General features: G+C 40.1%; 1 protein-coding gene across 2 annotated transcripts; it reads right to left on the reverse strand.

The window, feature by feature from the left end:
- Window positions 1–2,076: 2,076 nt before the first annotated feature.
- On the reverse strand, window positions 2,077–26,817 carry CTR9 (CTR9 component of Paf1/RNA polymerase II complex). 2 transcript variants are annotated; one of them, XM_024757072.1, is made up of 25 exons: window positions 26,603–26,817; window positions 24,970–25,068; window positions 22,994–23,233; window positions 22,363–22,480; window positions 21,799–21,888; window positions 20,302–20,450; window positions 19,090–19,197; window positions 16,095–16,202; window positions 15,751–15,987; window positions 15,434–15,523; window positions 15,191–15,319; window positions 14,897–15,080; window positions 13,504–13,592; window positions 12,807–12,992; window positions 12,631–12,718; window positions 12,340–12,488; window positions 10,188–10,304; window positions 9,900–10,045; window positions 8,912–8,983; window positions 7,901–8,036; window positions 7,602–7,748; window positions 6,815–6,972; window positions 5,661–5,757; window positions 5,319–5,431; window positions 2,077–3,160 (listed from the first exon to the last, which is right to left on the reverse strand). In XM_024757072.1, the coding sequence occupies exons 1-25, from the start codon at window positions 26,645–26,647 to the stop codon at window positions 2,725–2,727; spliced, it is 3,531 nt and encodes a 1,176-aa protein (XP_024612840.1). In that variant the 5' UTR covers window positions 26,648–26,817; the 3' UTR covers window positions 2,077–2,724. The 2 variants fall into 2 exon arrangements, with proteins under 2 accessions (XP_024612840.1, XP_024612839.1); XM_024757071.1 differs by having other exon boundaries at window positions 15,191–15,523.
- Between the last annotated feature and the right edge of the window lie 158 nt (window positions 26,818–26,975).

Genomic DNA, 26,975 nt, shown 5'->3' on the forward strand with positions numbered 1-26,975 from the left:
CAGGCTGGTGCAACGTCACGCCGGCCTCTGCCGCCACAGGCTCGCCCTGCATCCGTACCCCTCCCTCCCCCTGGCCTGAGTGAGCCAGAGCCCCCGAATCAGCTGCCCCGTCCTGTCTGAGCAAAGAACAGACGCCCACCGGCGACCTACATGCAGAGGCGGGGCCAAATCCAAAGCTGAACCCCGGGAGCTGCGTGAACAAAGAAGAGAAAGGGAAATTTCTCCCAGCAGCCTCAGGAGCAGCGGATTAAGCAAAGATCAATAAAACTAAAAGCTGGCTGAGAAGATAAACAAAATTGATAAACCATTAGCCAGACTCATCAAGAAAAAAAGGGAGAAGACTCAAATCAATAGAATTAGAAGTGAAAAAAGGAGAAGTAACAACTGACACTGCAGAAATACAAAGGATCATGAGAGATTGCTACAAGCAACTATATGCCAATGAAATGGACAACCTGGAAGAAATGGACAAATTCTTAGAAAAGCACAAACTTCCAAGACTGAACCAGGAAGAGAAAATATAAACAGACCAATCCCAACCACTGAAATTGAAACTGTGATTAAAATCTTCCAACAAACAAAAGCCCAGGGCCAGATGGCTTCACAAGTGAATTCTGTCAAACATTTAGAGAAGACCTAACACATATCCTCTCAAACTCTTCCAAAATATAGCCAAGGGAGGAACACTCCCAAACTCACTCTACGAGGCCACCATCACCCTGACACCAAAACTAAAGATGTCATAAAAAAAGAAAATTACAGACCAATATCACTGATGAATATAGATGCAAAAATCCTGAACAAAATACTAGCAAACAGAATCCAGCAGCACATTAAAAGGACGATACACTATGATCAAGTGGGGTTTATCCCAGGAATGCAAGGATTCTTCAATATATGCAAATAAATCAATGTGATACACCATATTAACAAACTGAAGGAGAAAAACCATATGATCATCTCAATGGATACAGAAAAAGCTTTTGACAAAATTCAACACCCATTTATGATAAAAACCCTCCAGAAAGTAGGCATAGAGGGAACTTACCTCAGCATAATAAAGGCCATATATGACAAACCCACAGCCAACATCGTTCTCAATGGTGGAAAACTGAAACCATTTCCTCTAAGATCAGGGACAAGACAAGGTTGTCCACTCTCACCATTATTATTCAACATAGTTTTGGAAGTTTTAGCCACAGCAATCAGAGAAGAAAAAGAAATAAAAGGAATCCAAATCGGAAAAGAAGAAGTAAAGCTGTCACTATTTGCAGGTGACATGATACTATACAGACATAATCCTAAAGATGCTACCAGAAAACTACTGGAACTAATCATTGAATTTGGTAGAGCAGAAGGATACAAAATTAGTGCACAGAAATCTCTTGCATTCCTATACACTAATGATGAAAAATCTGAAAGAGAAATTAAGGAAACACTCCCGTTTACCACTGCAACTAAAAGAATAAAATGCCTAGGAATAAACCTACCAAAGGAGACAAAAGACCTGTATGCAGAAAACTATAAGCGATTGATGAAAGAAATTAAAGATGATACCAAAAAAAGAGAGATGATACCAATAGATGAAGAGATATAACATGTTCTTGGATTGAAAGAATCAACATTGTGAAAATGACTATACTACCCAAAGCAATCTACAGATTCAATGCAATCCCTATCAAACTACCAATGGCATTTTTCACAGAACTACAACAAAAAATTTCACAATTTGTATGGAAATACAAAAGACCCTGAATAGCCAAAGCAATATTGAGAAAGAAAAACGGAGCTGGAGGAATCAGGCTCCCTTACTTCAGACTGTACTACAAAGCTACTACAAATCAAGACAGTATGGTATTGGCACAAAAACAGAAATACAGATCAATGGAACAGGATAGAAAGCCCAGAGATAAACCCACGCACATATGGTCACCTTATCTAATTGCAAAACTTTTGAGTAAACAACCTCCAGCTTAGCTCAGGTTCTTCCAAATATTTGCGTATTTTTTATAGATGCTAAATTTTCATATACAAATGTACTGAGCAAAAAAAAAATGACACAAAGTTACACATAAAAGTTGGTAAAAGAATTTTATTATGTGGCTTAGGTAGGTCTTTGCATACTACTAACAGAAAAGCATTTTTCCACATCTTACTCAACCTAACAAATGATATATTTGTCGTGTTATCTACATGGCTGCAGTATTACACTATTGAAGAAAACCTTCCTTTCATTTGTACTTTGGTGCAATTATACAGTAGATACCTCTTCCTCCAGAAAATAAAAATATTCCTGATCTAAACTTGAAATGGAACAAAGACATTAACACCAAGTTCCTCACACCACTTGGTAAAAGATTGCAATAAAAGTCCTAATAATATGCTGCTTAACACACAAAGAACATGAGACATCTGCCACAGTTTCAGTCAAATCTCGGGAGGAATGGTTCAGCATGTGGGTTTATCTTCCCGGGGTTTTCACATATGATAGGTGGAATTGTACCATAATAAAGAATAGTCACCTTTTTCTCAAGAGACTCAAATATTGGACTCTCGCAAGGGAAACATCTTTTGGGACATGGTAACGTACAAATGGATAGGAGAAAAAAATTGCCTTAAGAAAAATCCACCACTGTTTGACCAAACACCTGAAATGTTTTTATCACAGCTTTCATATATTAAAAAAGTTTCCTGCGGAGATGAAGCTTTTTCATGAAATAAAGCCTAGTCGCTATCATCTGAACCACGTTCTGAGCCCTGATCCGAGGCCTCGTTGTTGGATCCCTCGGGTTCGGATTCATTGCCGGAGCCTCTGCCGGAGCCTCGGCCGGACCCCTCGTTGTCAGATGCTCTCTCGGAGTAGTGGTCCGACTCGGCGCTGGGGGACGCGGGCTGAGAGTCCATCTCAGAGCCCCCCGAGCGGCTCCGCCCGGACTGCAGGGATTCGTTGTCAGACTGTTCGGAGCCCGAGGGCCTGAGATTTCTGGCCGGCTGGTCGCTGTCTGAGTCCTCATCTGAGTGCTGCCTCCGGGGCCGCCGGGGGCTGCCGGCCTCGCTGCCGGACTTGTTCTGGTTCTCGTCGGAGTCGCTCTCCTCCGAGGAGGCGCCCGTCTTCCTCCGCTGGCCCTCATCGGAGTCACTGTCGCTGTTGCGGGGATGTCTGGCAAAGACAAACGCTCGTTAGACCAGGGTTCTGGCCAAGGGAGCCTCGACAAACCGGGGATGTGCTTGAAAAAAGAAGGGCATTTAATGTCTTGACCGGATCGCTGTTGACACAGGTGTTCGTTTTGTGATATCCTTTGGTGTGCTTTTTTGTAAATGTGATAGGGTTATTAAGAGAGGATTAAAAAGTTAAAAAGAATAAGGCACTTTAGCTCTGAGACAGAACATAGGCAGTGAAGGGTGACCGCACTGGTCATCCCAGGCACCCTTCATCAGAATGAAGCATTTCTCAATTTCGTACGTAAAATTATGAAAAGGAAGGGATACATTTATTTATCTTTATAAACCAATACACAGTGGCAGAGGTGCAACCCGGGACCTCACTGGGCTGCAGAGACTCTGAAGAATGCACTCTGTCCCAAGGCTGGCTGGGAGGGAAGCTCCTCTGTGCCACTGCCATCTGTGCTAGAAGATCGCTGAGGAGCAAAGTCACCCTTTCTGTCCCAGAATCTGCTTCTGCTCCGGTGCCCTCCGCCACGACTAGACCTACTCAACATAGGAAGCTGGGGCTAAATAAAAAGGTTCTGCAGCTTGTTTGTGTACTTTTGCCAGAGTTCCCCCTCTACTTATCAGATGTTAAGGGCAGGGGACCTGTGCTAATGCTTGGGGGTGCAGTGGCACCCAGGGAATCTTGGCTTCTTGGAGGAAAGAACATTCCCTTCACCACTGTCACAACTGCTCCCCCACCAGAGCTGTGGAGAGGAGGACATGCTTCTCCTCGGGCATATTCCTTAGTTTTGGTTTCCATAACAGATATTCCAAGAAAGGAATATTAAATCCTACAGGGTCAGTCTAAGGAGGGTGAGGGAGGTCAAACATACTACTCTCCCTAGAAATGAAAACATCCCTGTAGACCGAAGAAAGGCTCTTTGTGCTTACAACTGAAAGAAGAAACCTAGACACACATCACATAACTCATTCTGTATACACGCTAAGCGCAGTGGGCCCCGGGATCTAATTCACTCCATTCCATCTGGCCAAACAAGCAAACACTTCATGAAGGTCTAACCATCACTCTGTAATCAGTGGACCAGGGTAACACTGTGGGCAAGGGTGAAACAGTGTTTTAGGGAAAAGCAATCCAAATCTGTGTCAACCAGCATCTTCAGAGAAAAAGGGAACTGCAGATCTTTACAGATGCTTTACCCTACCAGACTAGCCCTGCACCAGGACCCTTAGCCCCTTCGACATGCTAACCTCTCACCCTGCCTCACCTCTAACCAACCAAGACTCTCTCTTCCTTTTATTTTTTTAAAAAATTCTTATTATTTTTTATTGAAGTACAGTGGATTAGGACTCTCTATTCTTCTTCTAAGACTTAAACAGCCTTTCTTCCACAAAAAAACACCTCAATAATTCCCCCCACTACCTCAACTCCAGATTACATGTGGTCACTGAAGAGCAATAAATGCAAAATGTAAGTGATAACCCTTTTCCCACTATAATGTAGTTTTGGTTTATTGTCATTCTCCACTGTCTCTAAAGTACAAATTCCCTGGGGGCAGGGTCGATGTCTTTATCTTCTGCATCCCCAGCTCTCAGCTTGCTATCTCATAGCATGGATGTTCAAATGTCTGTTGAATGAAATGATGGCCATCAGAAGAACCCAGCATAGTATGGTATTAAGAGTCTTAGTCTAGGAATCCAAATGCAGAGCTTGAGGGGCAAGTTCAGTACAAGTGAAACAGAATATTGTTTCACCAAGTAGGCTGTGAGCTAGAGGAGTCTACGATAAGCCCTCCATAGAGCAGGCAGTGCTGAGTCATCCCTGCCTGACAAGGGAGGAAATGGTCAAGAAAGTCCCTTTCTCCCTGTGACCAAGATCAGGCTACTCTTAATACTTTAAGCCAGTCAATGGCAGTGTAGCAAAATGATAGAAAATTTCAGCTAATATCCACGAAGAAATGAGATTTCAAAATAGGTTTCCTTCTTTAAGGGACAAACATTTAGTAGGACAAAATGACAAGACTGGAATGAGAAGTGTGCTCAGGCTTCTTCCTGCTCTAAGATTCTAAGAAGCTGCAGAGATGACGCTTTGGCACAGTGACCACTCTTGGTTATCCTTCACTAGGAGAACATAAGTGAAAAATTCCTACCCTTCATCAGCAATTTTCAGTTTATCTTCATCAGATGAATCGTCACTTGATGATATTATGGCTTTGGATTTTATTTTTCCCTTCATTGAAGGAGGCAGACGTTCTGGCTTGGGCTGAAGAAAGAAGATCATCAAACGTAATAGATTAGTCAAGACTCTTTATGTTAGGATGTCTTGTTAAATTGGGTTTGCACTGCAGTGATACTGATACAATCAAACTGCAACCAACAAACTTCAAAAACAAGTGTCTGTGCTTGAAGACACTGCAGGGGAAGAATGTATTCTAGAGTACCGCAGTCTTTGATGCCTACTGGGGATGAAAACCACAGAGCTGGACACTTACAGCCTTCTTCTTCTCTGCTCTTGGTAGACGGCGCTTTTTCGGTTTGGGGCCATTTTCTGTTTCATCATCATCAGATCCTTCATCTCCCTTCGGAGGTCTAAAATAGTGAACACCAAGAGAAAGTTTGTCAAGATTCACTCGTGCCTATAAAACCCAAGACTTCTGTGCCATTCAAACAGTATTAGTCATTTTGAACACCCTTCTTTACAGGGGCTGGCCTCGAGCAGACTGTACACCCCTCAAGGGCAGAGACCACAACTTACTCTTACTGCACATGGCTCGGGAGTCTGCAAAAACTGTATTTATGCCATGTCTGCTGACTAACTGAGTCACTTTTAAGCCCTCTTATTAATCTAAGATGAGCTCGAATCTTGCCCTTGGTGAGTGACAGAAGATGTGAGAAAAGACCCAGGCTCCAGACTCAACCTCCTTCCCCTCCTCTTTCTTCCCTTCCAACTACTCATCCCAGGCCTGCTAATATCCAGCCACAGCTTCAATTCCACAGGTCTGAATGAATTCCACAAGCAGAGCCAAACATGGGTTGGAAAGAACAGGTCTAGCTAACACTGGAGGTTCCTGGACACGAAAGCACCATGAGAGGAACAGACAGCTTAGGGGCACTTCCAGGTGAGAGGGGGGCAGGGCACCACTTATCCTAACAGCGGATGGCACTAGGAGGATTAAAAGGCCCTTCTTTCACATAAATTCACATTTTATACATCCTGTAAAACCAGGAGGTGGGCCATCGCTATTTTACAGAGAGGAAACAGGCTCAGTGGCTTTTCTAAGATTTCAAAGATGGACAGTCAGTGTGGACACACTAACGTTTCTCATCCTACACTGCATAGATTTTCCAATAAATATTGCAATTTTCAGTCATAAGAAAGGCAATTATTGACTGACTCAGAGCTCTCAGAAGGAAAGCTGTGGACATGTGTGGAGACTCCAAGCATGCCGGGAATTTGGTAGTGGGGCCCATTTTAGGATTAAAGTAGGAAATGGGGGAATGAAAGGCTTCCCTATCTGGGGGGATCAAGTGATAAAAAAGTGTTCACAGATTCTAAACCTAAGATTCAGAAGGTGAAAGGTCTTTTGCCACTTTCATGAGGTGGTTTAAAACCCAGGTGATTTAAAAGGTTATTCCATGACACTACCTTCTCCTCTTCTTCTTCTTTCTTTCGCCACCCTCCTCCTCCTCGCCTTCTTGCTCACTACCACTGCCCTTCCTTCTCTTCTTCTTTTTGGATATAGGCAGGTCATCATCGGTGTCATCGTTGACAAACTCATCAAACTCTCCTCCCTTCTTGGACCGCTGAAACCCAAACAAGACCACAGTCATTGCTTTCCTGGCTGCTGGAATGTGGGTGGAATGCTAAGGTATGAAAGAGGCCACTTCCCATCAGTCCTCTAAGTCAGAGGTCTCCGACCCCTGGGCCATGGCCCGGTACTGGTCCGTGGCCTGTTAGGAACCAGGCTGCAGAGCAGGAGGTGAGCGGCGGGCGAGCGAGTGAAGCTTTATCTGCCGCTCCCCACCGCTCCCCATCGCTCGCATTACCGCCTGAACCAACACCTCCCCCCAACCCCTCCCCACTGCCACCATCCATGGAAAAATTGTCTTCCACGATTTTTCCGGTCCCTGCTGCCAAAAAGGTTGGGGACCGCTGCTCTAAGTCACGTGGAAGAAGTGCATGGTGAGGCCCATACTTTAAAAACTTCTAATTGGGATGAATGCCTCAAATAGCAAAAATCATCAACTACAAAGTTGCTACAAGGTAAACTGTACTCAGCTAACAGTGAAATGCATTTCTAAATACTGGATACCATTTAAAGCAGTCTCTGTTGGAAAACTAACTTTTAGCAAAGGAGGAAGCCAAAGCTCAGGACTAAGTACTGAGTGAATTTAACCAATTAGCTTCGTTTCTAACTGGAGTCATATCTTACCCGTCCACCACTGCCACCTCTTTTCTTTTCTTTTGTCGCTTCAGTCTCTCCAGTAAACATAAGAATATTTTTGGTCTTCTCTACGTACTGGGCCCGCTGTTCCAAAAGTTTCTTTTGCTCTTCTTTTTCTCTGAGACGTTTCTCTTCCTATGAGGAAAAAGAGTAGGAAAAAACCTCATCACAATGTTCTTATGACAAAAAAAAAATCATGGCTACCATCAGAAGAACTTCTTTTTTAACATACAAAGTGTATGTATGTACACCTTTAATTCTAGTATAACTGCAAACACAATACATACCTGTTCTTTGAGAAGTTTCTGCCTTAACAGTTCTTTCTCTTGTTCTTGTTTGGCCCGCAATTCCCTTTCTTCTTCGTCCTGTTTGCGTGCCCTGGCCACGTGGTACTGGGCCTGGCTCAGTAAGTCAGAGCATTGCCTAGAACAATCCAAATTTAGAGAAATACATATGTAGCTAGTATACTTTTTATTAAAAAACTCATAGAGCATCTGTATTCCTTACACACATTTAAAAGTTTGAAGCAGGATCATTAGGTGATACCTATGGGAAGTCTTTTTTTTTTTTTAATTCTTCAGCCCTTTTCTTTTTTTTAATTTCTATTTTATCTTATTTTTTTGGCTGCTTTGGGTCTTCATTGCTGTGCGCAGGCTTTCTCTAGTTGTGGTGAGCAGGGGCTACTATTCGTTGCGGTGCGTGGGTTTCTCATTGCAGTGGTTTCTCTTGTGGAACATGGGCTCTAGGCACGTGGGCTTCAGTAGCTGTGGCATGTGGGCTCAGTAGTTGTGGCACATGGGCTTAGTTGCTCCGCGGCATGTGGGATCTTCCCAGACCAGGGATCGAACCTGTGTCCCCTGCACTGGCAGGCGGATTCTTAACTGCTGCACCACCAGGGAGTCTTAATTAGGAAAATTAACTTAATTTCTCAGAAGCCAATACTGTCAACTATGTTAAGTTTGCAAATTATAACCGTCCTCCCAAAGCACAGCTAAAAAGATTCCCAATACTATCTTTACATGTGACAGATTCAGGAATCGTGTCTTGATTCTGACTACATAGCTGACATTAGTGAAATAGAAAAGTATTTTCCCATACAACTTAAGTACTTGAACTTTGCCATATTCCCTGAAAGGACCCTTAGGAAAAAGCCTTGGTCCAGGCTGGAGTGTCCCAGAGAGGAGTGTGAAAGACTGACCTCTGGAAGGTCAGAAACCCATTCACTACTGTGTTACTCTCCCAGTCCACACTGCTATCACTGCCTCACCCAGAGTCACCTTCCATAAATAGTACATTACCTGGCTTCTGTAGCAGCGAGGGCCAAATCAAATCTCATTTTATCTCCAACTTTACTCAAGTAACTGAAATATCTAAATAGAATGAGAAAATGAAATACTTTACTTAAAAAAAATTAATGAAACAGACCCTTTAGATTTTTAATCTGTTCTTAAAAAAACAGTCTGAGAGGAGGCTTACATACTGATTGAAACTTAATAAACACTTAATACTTAAATGAATGTATTCATGAAGGGCTGTTATCTCAATAAGAAAAATATATATACAACTCACTTAAAAAAGGACTCTCATCAATACACCACTCAATATTAGTAAGTTCATGATGATAAAGTTACAGTTAACGGTATCAGTAAATTCACAGACAACCAAAAATCAATTCCAGCAATGAATTTTACTAAACACCAAATTTACTAAATATGCCAGCATGGAGGTTAAGAGGCTTAAGCCATGAAAGCACTTACAATCTACTAGGCAAGGCAAGGAATACTTAAACAAGAATTCAAATAAGGCTGGACAAAACCTGAAGAGATGTCAGGTTTTAATTTTATCATACACTGAATTACCAAATAAGTACTGTAAGGTTACATAAATTTTGAGCTGAGCTGAATAAATTTATTCAATATTTAAGAGGAAAGGTCTTAATCTCAGCTTAAGTAAAACTAATATCACATAAAAAGACACTAGTATAACAAGTAAAACCAGCGTAAGTGGAGTTGAAAAATTTCTAGTGTGTAAAATGCTGGGTCATATTATTGACAGGTCAATGAAAAATCTAGGGCAAGTTTGCAAAGCCAGCCAGCCAGTTCTAGGGGTCGGACTACATGATCCAATTCTAGCAGGATCCTGGCTACGGTTGGGTGCCACCTGGCGGAAGCTGTCTGCTTTGGCTTAAAAATCGCTGGAATGATTCTAATAGAGAATGATTCTCTTTTGAGCCTTGTGGGTTTAAAGAAACAAAGCATTTCAAAGGTTGTTCCTACAAAATCTTACCTGTGTGCAAGCTCCAGTTCTTTCACAGCATTGAGTACTTCCTTCAGATTACTCTTTTCATCTTTCAGGACAGAGGTAGCTAATCTTTGCAGGACCAAGGCCACATTAAACATAAGAACTGTATCACTGGGTGCCACGTGTCTAGCCTATAAACAAAAACAAAGCAAATCTTTCATATGGTATAATAACATGAAAAGAATTTTAGTCAAATAGAGTGTTAGGTGTGTAAGCATGCGTAAAACAGGACAAAAAATACAATGCAGCATAGAATTGAGTTCTCTTTTTTACCTTCAGCAGAGTCTGTTTGCATTCCTGTAACTTGCCACACTTGAAGAGAGCCCGGGCCAAATAGAGGACAACTTCAGTGTTCTGGTGCTTATAGAACTTTCTGAGGCAGTTTTCATACTACAATAAAAGAAAACGTTAATTAAAACACAACAAGGATTAAATGATATTGTCATTTTGTGACAAAATTTCAAGCAATCTTAAAGCTATGTGAAAAGGTATTTTGTCTTTTGAACGGTTAATTTCAAAGACTAATTTGAGGACGATATTTTACACTCACCAGCATACATTTTTCACAACATAAAAACCTGACAAGAAAAATTACATACTAGAAATAGTTTTTCCATTTGAAATTTCGACCAACACTGAAAGGTTAAACAGACTGGAAGGTCTTTTTTTTGTATCTTCAGCAATACTATCTAGAACAAGCTCACTGACAACTTATTAGAAGTCATACACCTGGCTCCTAAGGTGCTCTACCACCTTTCTTTAGGACTGGTGGAACCTACTGGCAACGAGAATGATAAGTCTCACTGTTCTTGCTGTTAATTTCTTAGTAAAACCAATATAGCAATACTGGTATTAATTTTGCTGTGAACATATCACTTTCTGACCATGGAACATATCTTATCATAGGTAAGTTCTTTTTTGTGGAAGGTGGTTAGACGGTTTTTCCCTGAATATCCCTAGAAATTAATTTGCAGATCAAGAAGGCCCACCTCCAAAAACACAACCTCTGAGACTACCATATGCAATCTGGGTTCTGTAAGTCCCTGTGACCAGGACCTTTCCAATATTCTGAATACAATAATACCCATCCTTTTTAGAAAAATGGTTAACCACTTCCCAGAACCTATCTTCTTTTATTCTTAAAATTTATTTATTTATTTTTGGCTGTGTTGGGTCTTCCTTGCTGTACACGGGCTTTCTCTAGTTGTAGCAAGAGGGGGCTACTCTTGGTTGCGGTGCACAGGCTTCTCATTGTGGTGGCTTCTCTTGTTGTGGAGCGTGGGCTCTAGGCGTGCAGGCTTCAGTAGTTGTGGCTCGCGGGCTCTAGGGTGCAGGCTCAGTAGTTGTGGCTCACAGGCTTAGCTGCTCTGCGGCGTGTGGGATCTTTTCAGACCAGGGCTCGAACCAGTGTTCCCTGAATTGGCAGGCAGATTCTTAACCACTGCGCCATCAGGGAAGTCCAGAGCCTGTCTTCTAACTTTGTTCAGAAACCTGTTTTTTCTGACCATAATAATTCCCCCATAAGAACATTTTTACTTTTTACTATTCAAAAGATGCTAAGCATGACTCTTTTACTTCAAGTTCAAGTAATCAACAAATATGAAAAGCATAATAAAATTCTATAGCCATGGGCTCTCCTGGTGGTGCAGTGGTTAAGAATCCGCCTGCCAATTCAGGGGACATGGGTTCAAGCTCGGATCCGGGAAGATTCCACATGCCACGGAGCAACTGAGCCCGTGCACCACAACTACTGAGCCCAGATGCCACAGCTACTGAAGCCCACACGCCTAGAGCCCGTGCTCTGCAACAAGAGTAGCCACCGCAACGAGAAGCTCACACACCGCAACGAAGAGTAGCCTCCGCTCGCCGCAACTAGAGAAAGCCTGCGCACAGCAACAAAGACCCAATGCAGCCAAAAATAAATTTAAAAAATAATTCTATAACCATGAAAACTTATCCCCATGGAGTTTCATTTTAAGTGTCATTTAACCTTCCTGAAACTCAGTTCTCTCATCTGAGAAGTAAGAGGGTAAAACAAGCAAACGGATATTAAATCCCACTAACTTCTGAGTACTTACTGCTATGCGAGGCAAACTAGTGCCAAGTATGGTGCCAAGTATTTTTCATTCTGGATGCTCAAAAAATTCTATGAGATTAAGGTACAATTATTTCTATTTTATAGATATGAAAACTGGCTCAGAGAAGATGTCCTTTGTCCAAGACATGCAATTAAAGGTGGAACCAGGACTCACATCTCTGTCTGGACACCAAAGACTGGCCTTAACCACATATAATTATAAGCCTCTGAATAGACACAGTGTCGTAAGAGATAGCATCCAGCTCCAAGGCAGGACCAGAATGGTTAAGGAAACAAGTGCTCAACAATGAACACAAAATAAAAATATCTTGAAAAATAAGACATTACCATCTGAACGGCGCTGATATATTGCTTTTGTTCCACATAGATGTGTGCTAGGTTCAACCACACATCACTGATATCTGCTGTTGCTTCTCTTACTTGGGCAAATACATCACGAGCTTCACGGAAATATCCTTTGTGGGCCAAAACAGCTCCTAAAGTTATAAAAAGGTTCACAGAATTAGAATTTTCTAATTGTAGCCAGAAAAACAACTAGAGAGAAATTCTGATCTACAAACATCCCTCCAAAAGCATTCATTTCACAAATTATTATGGATATCCAAACTGTATAATTACCTATGCCATTAGCAGCATACAGATTCTTTGCATCATTTCTGAGTACTTGTTTGTAGATGGCCAGAGCACGATCTTGATGACGCTTTTCCTATAAAGAGATACAAACATTATAAAAAAAATTCAAACAAGAATCAAATAAGTATCAATTTTGTTTTAAAGAGATGGAAAAAGATTACCTTTTCTCTGTCTCGGGTGGGCTGATGCAAAGTTTGGAGCCAGACGTTGCCAAGGGCCAGCATAGAATAAGTGTCACTCTGAGTAGCTGGTTGTTTTAATATCCTCTCGAATTTCTTCTGGCCTGGACCCCATTCTTGTTTTGCCAAATGAAGATTACCAATCAAAGACCAAGCATCCGGATGGTCCTAAAAACACACGTATAAAAAGAAGCAAAATCTGTAATTTGGATTCAGAGAGATCAATCATCTTTCCACAACAGCTAATTACTGGAGAGGTTTACAAGCTACATTTACAACAGTGTTTTTCAAACTGAGAGTTGAGATGGATCAGTGACTTGTAACATCAATTTAATGTTTAGTTATCACCATAAGAAATGCAACAGAATGGAATACAGTAAAAATGTCAATGTACTGCCTATGGAAAGAGCACAAAATGATTTGTAAAACTTTGATTTCAGTTGTCTGTATACACACGTGTGTATGTACTAGGCTGTAGTGTGAAATCTATTTCTTACTGTGGGCCACAATCAAAACGTTTAGATGACTTCTATACCCTTTAGTATCTTTAACAAGTAAATGAAAAGAACAGGGAGATGCCAAGTCTAGAAATATGATAGCCATTAAAAGGAAAACTTGATTTACTGGGGGGAAATGGTGAAATAATTATTTTTCAAATCTAAGAGTTAATATTACCAACCTGATTAATCTGAAGAGCTTCCTTAAACCAATCTGAAGCCTCATAAAAATTTCCTTTATCTCTAGCCATGGCTCCTAGGCGCAGATAGCCTGAAAATATACACGTTTTCATGTTTAAAATATTAGCTATAAAGTAGAATCATAATTTTAAAGTCATACTTTTGAAACAATTGTTTTTCATTAATACATTAATAATGAACAGAAAAGTCCCACAGGTGAAACTATAACAAGTATCAATATAGCTAATTAATAACCTAATAAATTGAAGAGCAACTCTGCCACCATCAAGTCTTCCTGTTTGAAATCTCAGATTATCTCTTCCACTCCGTTCCCCAGGCTAGCACCCTGGACCAAGTCATCATCTCAAGTTAAGTTATTTTAAAAGCTTAGCATTGTTCTGTTTCCAATTTCTCTCTGACGCACAGCACTGTGCTTGGCATATGGCACTACAGTGAAAGCACAGACTACTAGGGATTACTAGTTAGAAAACCTGGGCTCTAACTGTGGCTCTCCCACTTAAATAAAAAAAGTGCCATACAAATGTTGTTATTTTCTCCAAAAAATGTCACTCTCTCCAGGAAACAACAATGGCTTACTACTGCCTATCAACTCAGTTCAAATTTAGCCTGACATTCAACTAAAACCTTATTTATTTTAAATCACTTTTGCATCCATAACAGTATGACAGGGGCCAAATTGCTAGCCCCTAATTTGACCACAGTCAAAACATCATAGCTTTAGGTTCTTTTAAGGGAAGTACAGCATATAAAATATTTTTAGTTAAAAAGTTACCAAATTTCACATTGTCTAGGTTGTAAAAACTCAAGGTAGGACATTTTTAGTAATAATTATTTCCAGGAAAAGCACTGTTCTATTATAAACATTGCAAAATGTTTATATGAATTCAAAGCAGGACCCATCATAAAGATAAACCCATCACCAAATATGCCAAGGAGTTGTTAAAAGCCTAATAAAGGTAGCTGACCCACTGAAGATGGCCTAGTCTATAAAATATGGTCCAACTGGTTTTTAGTTGTTTCTTTTCGTTTCTAGCACAAATTTAACTGAAGCTGCATCTTTTTTCTTTTTTGTTTTTTTTAAGGCCACAAATTTGCCTTGAAGAAAACGGGGCAGGCATATAACCTTCAACACTGTTTAACTCTTTTTTTTGGTCGCACCGCAGCTGCACTGCGGGGCTTACAGGATCTTAGTTCCCTGACCAGGGATCGAATCCAGGCTCCCTGTAGTGGAAGCATGGAGTTCTAACCACTGGACCGCAAGGGAATTTCCTAAAACTGTTTACTACTGGTTCTAAGAAAGATTTTTTTCAGGCTAAATTTTTTGCTGCTGTTGTGGACATTTTAATACACACAAAAAAAGTTTAAAATTCCTACAGTCAACATAATTAGGATGTTCCCGTAAGATGTTTTTATATAGTTTTTCTGCTTCATGGAATTCACACATCGCCTCATACAGCCTGGCTAAATTGTATGATGTTGTAACAGAAATGGCATTGTAATAATGTTCATCATGCTCAGCTTCTGCCTTGGCACGATCCAATGATGCCAAAAAGTATTTCTAGGAGAAAGAATAGAAAATTACATTGTTAAAAGACTTGGTTGATACATAGGAAAAAGTGTGCATTGAACTTGATAGTATAAAAGAAGGGAATATTTCTACGTTCCTACCTTTGCCTCTCCCAGATTTCCAAGCCTGAAATGGAGGGCACCCACGTTATTCAGAATCTCTGGGGGGACATCGGCCTGCACTTTCTCCTGAAGGATCCGTGTCGCTGTTCCATAGGCTGACAGGGCACCCTGTATTTTCATGGTGGACAGAATAAAGTGTAAGTGAAAATGAGAGGAAGAGAAACACTGCATTAGGCTTACCAAAAACACATCAGGTAGCAGATGGAAAACATGGCTAAATACCTGTATGTCGGTCTGTTCTAAGATTTGTGCCAACTCAATCCAAGCTTCAACGTCATCAGGATACTGTTCTGTGACCTTCTTCAAATGGCCCTGGGATGAAAGAGATCATTAAGCTAAAGCATTCCAACTCTAGGGTATGACATTGAAATGTGGTAGCTACTCTACCCTGTTTGATAAGTCAAATGTTAGTTCAACTACAACAAACTCAGCTAACAAAACTGTGTCCATCATATTTCTACTAGCAATAACAAGAAATGAGGAATGCGCATCTAGAGATAGCTAACAGAAAATAAAATTTTTAGATTTTTAAAACATACCTTGGCGATATCTCGTTTTTCTTGGTCTTCTGAGGCGGCATATAGAGAGCCAAGAATTTTCATAGTTTCATAATTATTAGGATAAGCTTTCAAGACTTTCTCAAAGCACTGAGATGCATTCTCTTTGTCACCTCGATAAATGTACATTTGTCCCAAACCAAAAAAAGGCAGCACAAAAGAGGATGAGGCAAACTGTGTGGCTTGATAGTAGTACTGGAAAGCTTGGTCATAATCTTCCTAAAAAATGAAATAAAACAAGGCCAACAATATGTACAAAAGTTTTTAAATGATTTGGAAAACCATTAAAGAATTAGATATTTAGAGAGGGTGTAAAGTTAACTTACCTGGACGTGGAATGATCTAGCCAACTGATAGCAACTTTCTGCTTGCATGGCCTCCACTTCTGTATTATGGAATGCGTGGAGAGCCAAGTGCTGGACTTTACTGTAATCCTGAACAAGGAAGATCCGAAACTCAACTGAGTGAACCCAAACAATTCTACCAGTCTCAGTCATAAGGCTTCCCCAAATTTCACTTTTACAATTTGTTTATTGAATGAACAATAGCAGCACTGTATCCAGAATTACAAATCATTTTCCTCACCCCCTCGCTGATGAATTCAGGGAGGATGGGAACTAACAGTGGCCCAGTACTTAACATCTCCCCAGTACTATTACTTCATTTAATCCCCACAACAATCCTTTGAGGCATTAGTCCCTATTTTTGTGATGAGAGAACCCAAGAGAGGTTAAGTCCTTTATTAACAGTAATGGAAGCAGTTACAGTTTATTGAGAACTATTATATCCAAAGCCCTCTGCTAGGTATAATACTTATATTAGTTCTAAGGTTAATCAACCTCCCTGCAAAGTGTGTCATTATTACCATTTTATTGATGGGAAAATAGACACTGAAAGAAGTAAAGTTTGTTATCTAAGGTGAAAAGCCAGAATCTCAATTTAGTGGGTTGTTTTTCTTTTTCTGACTCCAAGGCTATGTTCTATCACATGAGGGTAGCAAGCGCCAGCACTTGGACTTGGACTCAGCTCTATTTGAATGCATGGGTCATGACCTTTCTATTAGGCCTGACTTTCCTTTGGATTAGTCTCCCAAGTGTCTCAGAGTCAGAGTTCATACATCAGGGGTAGAAACAACTTTCCAGTTTTAATAGGAATGTGTTTTATTCATTTGACTAGAAATCTGGTCTGAAGTAGAGTTTTTGTTTGGTCAATGACCACTTTCGACTTTTTTTTTTTTTAACATTAGAAATAATAATGGGATTGCAGCTTTTATCAGGAACTGAGTGTTTCACATTAGATAAGTATTTAATATGCATATTACATTTAATCCTAACTACCATCCCTCACATCCTATATAGTAGGTATTATTACTATTTTATAAGTGAGGCAATTAAAGTTTAGGGAAATTATTAGTTTATTTGCGCAAAGCAACAGAACTATATACAATGGTGATGCCAGAATTTGAACCAAGTGATTCAAATTCCACACTTTTAATTACATGACACAGCCTTCTGGCTTAATTTATATACTGTTCACTGGAATGAGTGTATGGAAATACCCTGCCTACCTTCTAGGGCTGTTGTAATGACAAACTGAGAAAACATATGTAAACATGCTCTGTAAACCTTAAAGACATATATCCAGTGCAAGATGACCTCATGACACCTGGCACAGTGCTGATCACAGATCAGGTGTTCAGTAACACCCAAATATACTGGCTTGATTTACATATTTCACCTACGTAATCTTTTCATTTTTTTTTTTTTTTTTTTGCGGTACGCGGGCCTCTCGCTGCTGTGGCCTCTCCCGTCGCGGAGCACAGGCTCCGGACGTGCAGGCTCAGGGGTCATGGCCCACAGGCCCAGCCGCTCAGCATGTGGGATCCTCCCGGACCGGGGCACGATCCCGCATCCCCTGGATCGGCAGGCGGACTCTCCACCACCGCGCCACCAGGGAAGTCCATCACCTATGTAATCTTTAAGGTTCTGAATATACTGATTGTTCTCAGTAGAAGCAAGTCTTTATCTTCTGCAGTGGAATGGTGACTAGCATTGAAAATTAAAAACTGAATTATTCTCATTTGGTTCAAGGAAGCTGTCCCAACTGCTGTGAGCACTGACTACTAGATATGCCCTCAAATATTTAGAATCATCCATCCTCTGTTTTTGTGCTGTTGCTGTTTTTCCAGTAAAAACCAAACTAACTTGTGTAGCTGTTTTATCTTAAACAGTAACACTTCATTTACATATGAGATACATTTCCATCCTCTCCTTAAGTAGCTGCCTTTTAGTACTAAAACAGCTATAGCATAAAGCTTAATTAATAATTCATTATGAAAAGGGAGTATGCTTCTACAGCCAGAGAGAGTAAAGCATCATGGTGAATAGCTGTGTGACCTCAGGCTATTAACTCTTGCTTCCATTACATCCACAAAATGAGGAAAATATTACCTACCACATAGGACTATTTTGAATATCATATAAATTCATAGCATGCACTTTTAACAGTACTTGGCATTTTATAAGCATACGATGCATATTAATAGCAACAATAACAGCAACATAGCATCTATTACTAATAAGGATTGATGCAGTTTTGTGAACTCTTACCTAAACTGCTATTTAATTAAAGCTCTTGGTATAATTTAGTACCTGGTTTAAAAATGACTGATTAAACTCATGCTTACTAACTATATAAAAACTCTTTTAGTATCTGAGAAACCTAGAATGCCACTGCTTCTACAGAGTTAGTGGTAACTTAAAAAATTACACCATGATCAACATGTGAAAATAAACAAGCAAAAATTTCACCATATGCTACACTCTTACTAAACTACTAAGACCATTTCATAGATCTGTGCCTGTCTTCTTTCAGCTACCTAGTGACCTTCTTCTAAAAACATAGTTCAAGAGCTCTCTCATTCTTGGTGATGAAAACTCTCCTTAATCACTTCCTCTTTCATTTCTTTACCACAGCAGGGCAGAGACCTTTATTTTTACATTTACATTTGTTCCCATATCTGTGTTTTCTATGAAACAACTCCTTGAGTGCAGAAACCACATCTTATTGAACTCCACATCCCTATCGCAATGTTGGGTACAGTATACAGGGTCAATAATTATTAAATGAATGAATGAATGAATGAACAAACATACCCAGATACTAATTAGTATCCCCAGATACTAATCCAAACTCTAACTTGAAAAAAAACTCTTGATTCAAATTTCTTTCCAAGTTAAAAAGATAAAGTATCACCTGCAGTACAGAAAAACAAAAATCAGGATTTAAAATTAAACAACTTTAATAAATGATTTCTCCTACCTTTTTGAAGAAAAAGTGATTTGCCAAGTGGTTCAATACCATAGGGTTGCTAGGATCAATAGTATAGGCTCTGGAAAGAAGTTGGACACCATTTTTGATGGAATCAGCCTAAAAGAAAAACAATGATGGCAGGGTTGAGTGAAATATTACTTAAATAGCACTTTTTCAAAGTTTCCTTTATAGTTGAAGAAATAAGATTATACAAATCTAAGTTCAGATAGCAAAATATAGCTCTTGTTTTAGTTAACTTTCATCAGGGATTAAAAAATTTCCAACAGTGATGGTGAGAATGAAAATTGGCATAGCCACTGTGGGAAACAGTATGAAGGTTTCTCAAAAAACTAAAAACAGAACTACCATATGACCCAGCAATTCCACTCCTGGGTATATATATCTGATAAAAACAAAAACACTAATTCGAAATGATACATGCACCCCAAAGTCCATAGCAAGATATGGAAACTGCCAAGATAATGGAAACAACCTAAGTATCCATTAACAGATAAATAGATAAAGAAGATATGGTATATGTACATATATAATGGAATACTACTCAGCCATAAAAAAGAATGAAATTTTGCCATTTGCAGCAACATGGATGGACCCAGAAGGCATTATGCTAACTGAAGTAAGTCAGAGAAAGATATATAATGTATGATATCACTTATATGTGGAATCTAAAAAATACAACAAACTAGTGAATATAACAAAAAAGAAGCAGCTTCACAGATATAGAGAACAAACTACTGGTTACCAGTGAGGGGGAAGGGGGGAGGGGCAATACAGGGTGGGAAAGTGGGAGGTACAAACTACTGGGTGTAAGATAGGCTCAAGGATGTACTGTACAACATGGGGAATATAGGTAAGATTTTGTAATAACTGCAAATGGAAAGTAATCTTTAAAAATTAAAGAAAAAATAATAAAAATAAATTCAAATAGTGAGGTAAACTTTTAGAATTTAGCTTTCTTAACAAACTTAACTGCAGAAACACTGCCACTGGAAAGCATTTCCTGCCCTTTGAAATTGGGTGCATGTAGTAAATATACTTGATATCACTGTCCTAAATAATTTACTGCTAAGGCAAATAATAGAAAAGACTCCAAAAGATTGCATTTTTTAACAGCTCTGTTGAGATATAATTCAATATATAATTCAATACTATTCACCTGACAAATCAGTCAGGAACTAGACAGTTTTTTCACTCACATACCTCTTTATTGTTGAGTTCTAGAACAGCCAGTCCCACCAATGCTCCCACACACTTGGAATTGAGTTCCAGGGCTCTGCTGAATGCCAGACGAGCCTTCTCCAATTTGTTAAGTTTGACAAAGCAATGGCCCATTCCTAAACGAACTTCCGCTACAAAAATAAAATCAAGTCATGCAGTCTGTCAAATTAGGGCATTTTTAGGATTAAAAATTTTTTTAATGCTTAAACATTCTCTATTTACAAGTTGCAAAATCGCAGAATTAACTTCAGTATAACTACACTATAAAATCTTCGGGTGTATCACAAACTTGGTTTCACTGGAGGTCAGAGCATACCACTCTCCCCTCACACCTCCCAACACTTACCCCCTCATCAAGGATACCTTTCTCACCACAGAACAGAACACCTATAATAGTGGTATTTTTCTTGTCTTCCAATGCTCCTGGCTACACTGTACCTTCATTATCTAATTTTTTTTTAACATCTTTATTGGGGTATAATTGCTTTACAATGGTGTGTTAGTTTCTGCCCCACAACAAAGTGAATCAGTTACACATACACATATGTTCCCATATGTCCTCCCTCCCGCGCCTCCCTCCCTCCCAACCTCCCTATCCCACCCCTCCAGGCTGCCACAAAGCACCGAGCCAATATCCCTGTGCCATGCGGCTGCTGCCCACTAGCTACCTACTTTACAACGTTTGTTAGCGTGTATATGTCCATGACTCTCTCGCGCCCTGTCACAGCTTCATTATCTAATTTTTAAAGAGCAATTTTTAAACAAAGAACAAAAAGCTTCATTAAGGTCTTAAATATAGTGACTGACTACATGCACATCTACAGAGCTATGCTTATAAATGCTTCCCAATTCCAAAGCCATGCCAAATCACAACCATGTTTATAAGGATAACCTCTCCACTGCTCACTAGTTCCTACCCCTTCTCATCTAAGGACACTGCTCCTGCAACCCTGCCCTATTTTTCCCACATCATCAAATTTTCCCTCTCAACTAGATCATTCTCATCCATATACATTCTCGCATCTTAAAAAAATCCCCTCTTGATTCCATTTCCCTTTCCAGTTGTCAATTCATTCCTACTCTTCCCTAGATAGTAAAACTCCTTGAGAGATCTACATTTGCTGCCTCCCAATTCCCTTCCCTTTTTCTCTCTTGACTCCACCCTAATGAGTATCTCACCTCCACCATTTCAGTAAAACTGCTTTATCAAGGTCACTAATGATTTGTATGCTGGAAATCCAATGATCAATTTTCATTCCCTATTTTACTTGGCCTAACAACAGAATTTGACACTGACACCCTCTCCTTCTGGAAACATTTTACATTTGACTTCAAAATTTGCTAGATGAATGAGATTTTGGAAAGAAAACTAGTATAGGGCAAAAAGATTATATTATGATCTACTATGCAGCTTTTGAATCAAACATCAATATTTTAAGTTGGATCATACACAGCCTAGACTTACAGTTTTTCTCTTACCTGGACATCCTGGGTTAGTTCGCAAGGCTTTCTTATAGTAAGCGAGAGCTCCTCTGTAATCCTTCTTGTTGAATGAAATGCAAGCTTTACCTGTAATGATTTTTAAAAATAAACATGCACTTATTAAAGAACACAAGTCTCATATGCTCTCTACTAACTCATGTAAATCAAATATCTCTCTCAGTAAGAAATACTTGAAAATAGCAAAAATGATTTCATATCTAAACTTGTTTTCCATGAGGGTACATTAATCTATGCCTATAAATAGAACGGTACTATATTATGTTAAATGTTATAAAATAATTAAAGTAGCTTAGAGTTGTCCAAATAGATTGCTTATTGACGCTTTAGAAGTGTATAACAAATTATGCTTAACTGGTATATATCTTATTTCTGTAATTTCAACAGAAACAATGATCTATTGTAATAGTTTTATTTTTAATAAGGCAAAGCTCTTCTACTTTGCTGCCCAGCCCAGTTACTAAGGAGTCATCAACAAAGAAATACATTCTAGGCACAGATGAAAAATACAGATTCCTAAGATGGTTGCCAAAAATGACTTACCAAGAAGGGCTGGAATATTATTTGGAGACTGGTTGAGTACGAAATGAAATTGTGCATCAGCCTGATCCATTTTGTCACCTTCAAGTAGGCAGAAGCAGGCTCTTCCCAACAAATGGTTCTGAAAAAGTAATGCATCATCTTAGACTTGACTTTATCCAGGACTAACCACAATTTAACACAAATGTGTAACATGAAAATGAAAACCATATAGGAAGGAAGCGGATCATCACACGAATTCCTCTATCACTGTAATGTGTTTAAACTACCAGTAAGCAATTCTTAATTGCAAATTGAGGAACTATCCTAAAATGCAAGTTGTCTGTGCCAGGAACGATGACAAAAAGAAAAGTTCAAACTCCTTAAAATATGCTTGAAGTTCACCTGAGGATGTTGGAATTACCAACTCAACAAGTGGATAAGTTTCACATGCTAAATCTGCCCATATTACTTCAACAGTACCAGGACCAAAGAAATTTCTATTTTATTAAGGAACCCTTCTTTTTGACTATTCTTATCAACTATGTTATTTTAAGAAAAACTGAAAGAAAATCTGTTGCCTATTATACACATTTTACTTTCATGTGGTACTTTTTTCCCTTTCATAAATTCAAAGATATCTGATTTAATTTACCTGATCATACATAATAATTTTATCTGCCATCGTATACAATAGGGTTGCCTGTGTAATAAGATCTTTCTTGTTGTCCTTATTCTTCTCCTTCCGAGCCTGTTGTACATAATAGGCTGCCAATGTATCCAAGCAAGTCATCTGGTCTTTTTCATGGTCTCTATAGTCCAAATTGCCATCTATACGCGCTGCTTCCAACAACTTTACAAACTCTTCTGTTTTTCCTTGCTTGTAGTATTCCAGCTACAAGGTAAAGAATCAAACTAGAATTACTGGAGGATATGTCAATACAAAAAGTTGTACACAAATGTTTACAGCAGCTTTATGTGTAATAGCCCCACACTGGAAACAACTAAATTGTTGAGAAAAAGGTGAATGGACAAACTGTGGTCTATCTGTATAATGGCTACTGCTCGGCAGTAAAAAGGAGCTATTGGGTACGTGCTACAACATGGATAAATCTCAAACTAATCTTTAGTGACAAAAAGCAGATCAGGGGTTGCCTGGGCACTGTGGAGGGGCAAGGGAGAGGTGGGAGGAAAGTTTTAGGGGTGACAGATATATTCGTTATCTTGATTGTGGTGATGATTTCACAGGTGTACATATATGCTAAAAATTCTCAAATGGTACATGTGAAATATGTGCAGTTTACTATAGATGAATTATACCTAATAAAGCTGTTTAAAAAATTATAATCACTACAAATGCTTCCATCTTCTTACCTAGCAATAGCTGATTTCAAACTAAATCAGAGTCCAAGAGAGAAAGCAATAGTGAGAGGGTATAAAGAATTCCAAACAGAAAACTTAGGTTCCAGTTATAGATCCATCAAAAATTGTCTATGACTTTGGGTCTGCTGAATAACTTCCCTGGGAATCTGTTTCATTTATTAATAATAAAAGGAATATCCACCATTTATTAACCCCTTACCGTGGGCCACAAACAATGCCAGGAGCTTCGTATACATTATCTCTAATCTGTACAACCACCCTTAAGGTGAGTGCTAACAACCCCCTATTTTAGATGAGGAAATAGGCTCAGAAGGTAGATCATTTGTCTAGTTAGTAGCCGAGTTGGAATTTGAACAAAGGACTCTCTAATCCCAAAGCCTACATTCTTTCTAGTGTAACAACCTACAGCCCACAATGCTTTATGAATTTATTTTACTACAGGTTCCATGCTAACCCTCCAAGATTTCAATTTTCATGTAAGTGCTGTTAAAGGAGGCATTTGTACTAAAAAAATACTAAGTTCCCTTCTGGTTTTAAAAAATATGTGACAAGCATTAATCTCTTGTTCTCCAAAGACCAGGAAAACTTAGCACTTCAAGTCAGGAGGGCACTGCTTGTCACTGAAAGTATCTCTCTGTAAATCCATACTTAAGAAACTCTTTAAGAGTTAGGCTTAAAAAAAAAAAAAAAAAAAAAAAAAAAAGAGTTAGGCTTGAGCACTGGACACAAGCCCGATTCCAGATCTACTTCTCTGACTCTTCAAGGTCAGAGGCCTCCTGTGTATCTTTACGTGAAAGGGACCTGTGACAAACTTGCTTAGGAATAATGATCAAAGTATTTACTGTATTTTATTCATAATCATTTACTATAATGTTCCGACAAAAAAGAAACATCGTTATGCAGCTGGTGCTGGGGAGGGTAGAGGGTGTTAGATTGTTTAAATTGTGGCACCTCGTTTTTTCTCAGTTTATCTACAAACCATAAGCCAGTCTTCACTGAGTAATCACTAAATAACCAAATGCTCAGTATAGAGTACTCTTTAACTTAAATGAATTCTGCTTTCACCAACATATACTAATTTACCAGAGGCCAACACATCACTTAGTAAACTTGCCTTTAATACAATTAACTTCCATATACATGGTACTATCTATCATTCACCCAAGCTGGCTATTACTGTAACTGAAAATAGAACCACGTATTTTTTCCAGTCAACATATAAAAAATATTTGTTACGTGAATACTCACCGCCAAAGCAATCCATATGTGCAATTGTGTGTGTTCCTGTTTCAGAATACTGATAACTTCATCTCCCTCCGGTAACTGATCGAAGTCAAGTTCAATGACCTAAAATACAAAATGTAGGTTTTAACTCTTATTTTTCTTTTTAAAATTCACATTTCTTCTTTGACTGCTGCTTTCCTAAAGATATATCAGTATGGTTATACATAGGATTTGTGTTCACTTTCAATAGGGCTGAACAAGCATACATTAAGAAACGTTTAAGGAGCATATGACAAATACGTTATATGGTAATGTTAAAGCATAGCAAACAAACCCTGCTATTTGTCCTCAAATCACTAGAACTATAAAATGCTACAAAAGCTTTTCTTACTGAAAAAACTAAAAGGAAACCCTGCGTAACGTATAATGCAGGTAAAGTACAGATAAACATCTCAGAGACTCATGCCACAGACTCTGAGACTCGGTCTGACAACTTTTGTTTTTTGGCTGCATTGGGTCTTTTGTTGCTGCACGCGGCCTTTCCCTAGATGTGGGGAACGGGGTCTACTCCTCATTGCGGTGTGCGTGGGCTTCTCCTTGCGGTGGCTTCTCTTGTGCCTAGAGCACAGGCTCTAGGCATGTGGGCTTCAGCAGCTGTGGCTCGTGGTCTCTAGAGCGCAGGCTCAGTAGTTGTGGCGCACGGGCTTAGTTGCTCCGCAGCATGTGGGAATCTTCCCGGACCAGGGCTTGAACCCGTGTCCCCTGCATTGGCAGACAGATTCTTAACCACTGTGCCACCAGGGAAGTCCCGGTCTGACAACTTGAGAAGCACAGTCCTAGAGGCAATGCAAAGTTGAGTGCCACCGTACACACTAATCATGGAGGCATCATTTGTGTCACACACACTCCTGAATGTGGCACAAAAATAACAGTAGGAAAATGTTCTGGAATTAGATAGTGGTGATGGTTACACTACTAAAAACCACTGGATTTTACAGTAAGTGAACCATATCTCAATATTGTACCTCAATCAAAAGTAAGAGTATGAGATATCGAATAAGACAACATCAATTCTGAAGACTTTACTCAGACAAGCCATAGGCCACCCATAAAAGAGGCGACAGGAAGGGAAATGGGGTTAATTCTATCAGCACACTGCAGCGGCTATTATCTTGGGGTCTCTGTTTCGTTGATGGAGCCTTGTGTGGCAGATGTGGTGCACCATGACACTCGAGTTTCTAAGGGAGGAAGGGCGACATCCTATATATTCCCAGGGAGAGACACTTAGTTTGAGTAGCAGAGAGAACACAGTGACATCTGCGCCCACCTCTGCGATCTATGAGGTGCCTTACATTTTATCAGGCACTGTCACACCCCTGCGCTCCTGAATTAGGAAAAGAGCAGAGTACTGTCAAATACGGACAGGTTGGTGGGGAACTTTCAAGAACTCCTTCTCGGGGTGGCTTCGAGGTTGCGCGGACCTGATGTTCCCAGCCTGGGAGGGCGCTAGGGCTGGGGAAAGACGTGATAGGAGCTTCGGCCGGGTGGCTGGATCTGGGGAGAGGGTGCTCTCGCTTCGGAAACGAAGTCGAGAGAAAGGGGGAGGGAGAGATCTCCAAGTTCAAGGTCCCCACCCTCCCCCATTCTCTACACTTACCTCGTCAGTGTCCCGGAGGGGAATCTCAATGGAGCCCCGCGACATGGCGAGATCAGAAGGCGAGCGGGCGTTCGGCCCCGCCGCTCCGCAGCTGGTGCTCCTGGCTTCTGGCTCGTCCAGAGGCTAGCGGCGGCTCGGGCTCCGGTCGTGACTGCCGCCCCGCGGCGCAGCCGAAGCTCCGGCTTCTCCTTCCCGTCAGCAGCTCAAACAACGAACAGCAGACGGCGACCGGCGACTTCCGGCAGCCCCGCCCCCTGCCCCGGAAACTTTCCCCGCGGGAGGGCCTGTCCGATGGGAGGGTTCCTCCTGTGATTCAGGTTCTCCGACTGTAGGAGGAGCCTTTCAATAGGATAAGTCTTTGCAGGTGAATTTT

Source organism: Neophocaena asiaeorientalis, unplaced genomic scaffold (assembly GCF_003031525.2).
Source record: "Neophocaena asiaeorientalis asiaeorientalis breed wild unplaced genomic scaffold, Neophocaena_asiaeorientalis_V1.1 scaffold504, whole genome shotgun sequence".
In the NCBI taxonomy this organism is placed as follows: Eukaryota; Metazoa; Chordata; class Mammalia; order Artiodactyla; family Phocoenidae; genus Neophocaena; species Neophocaena asiaeorientalis.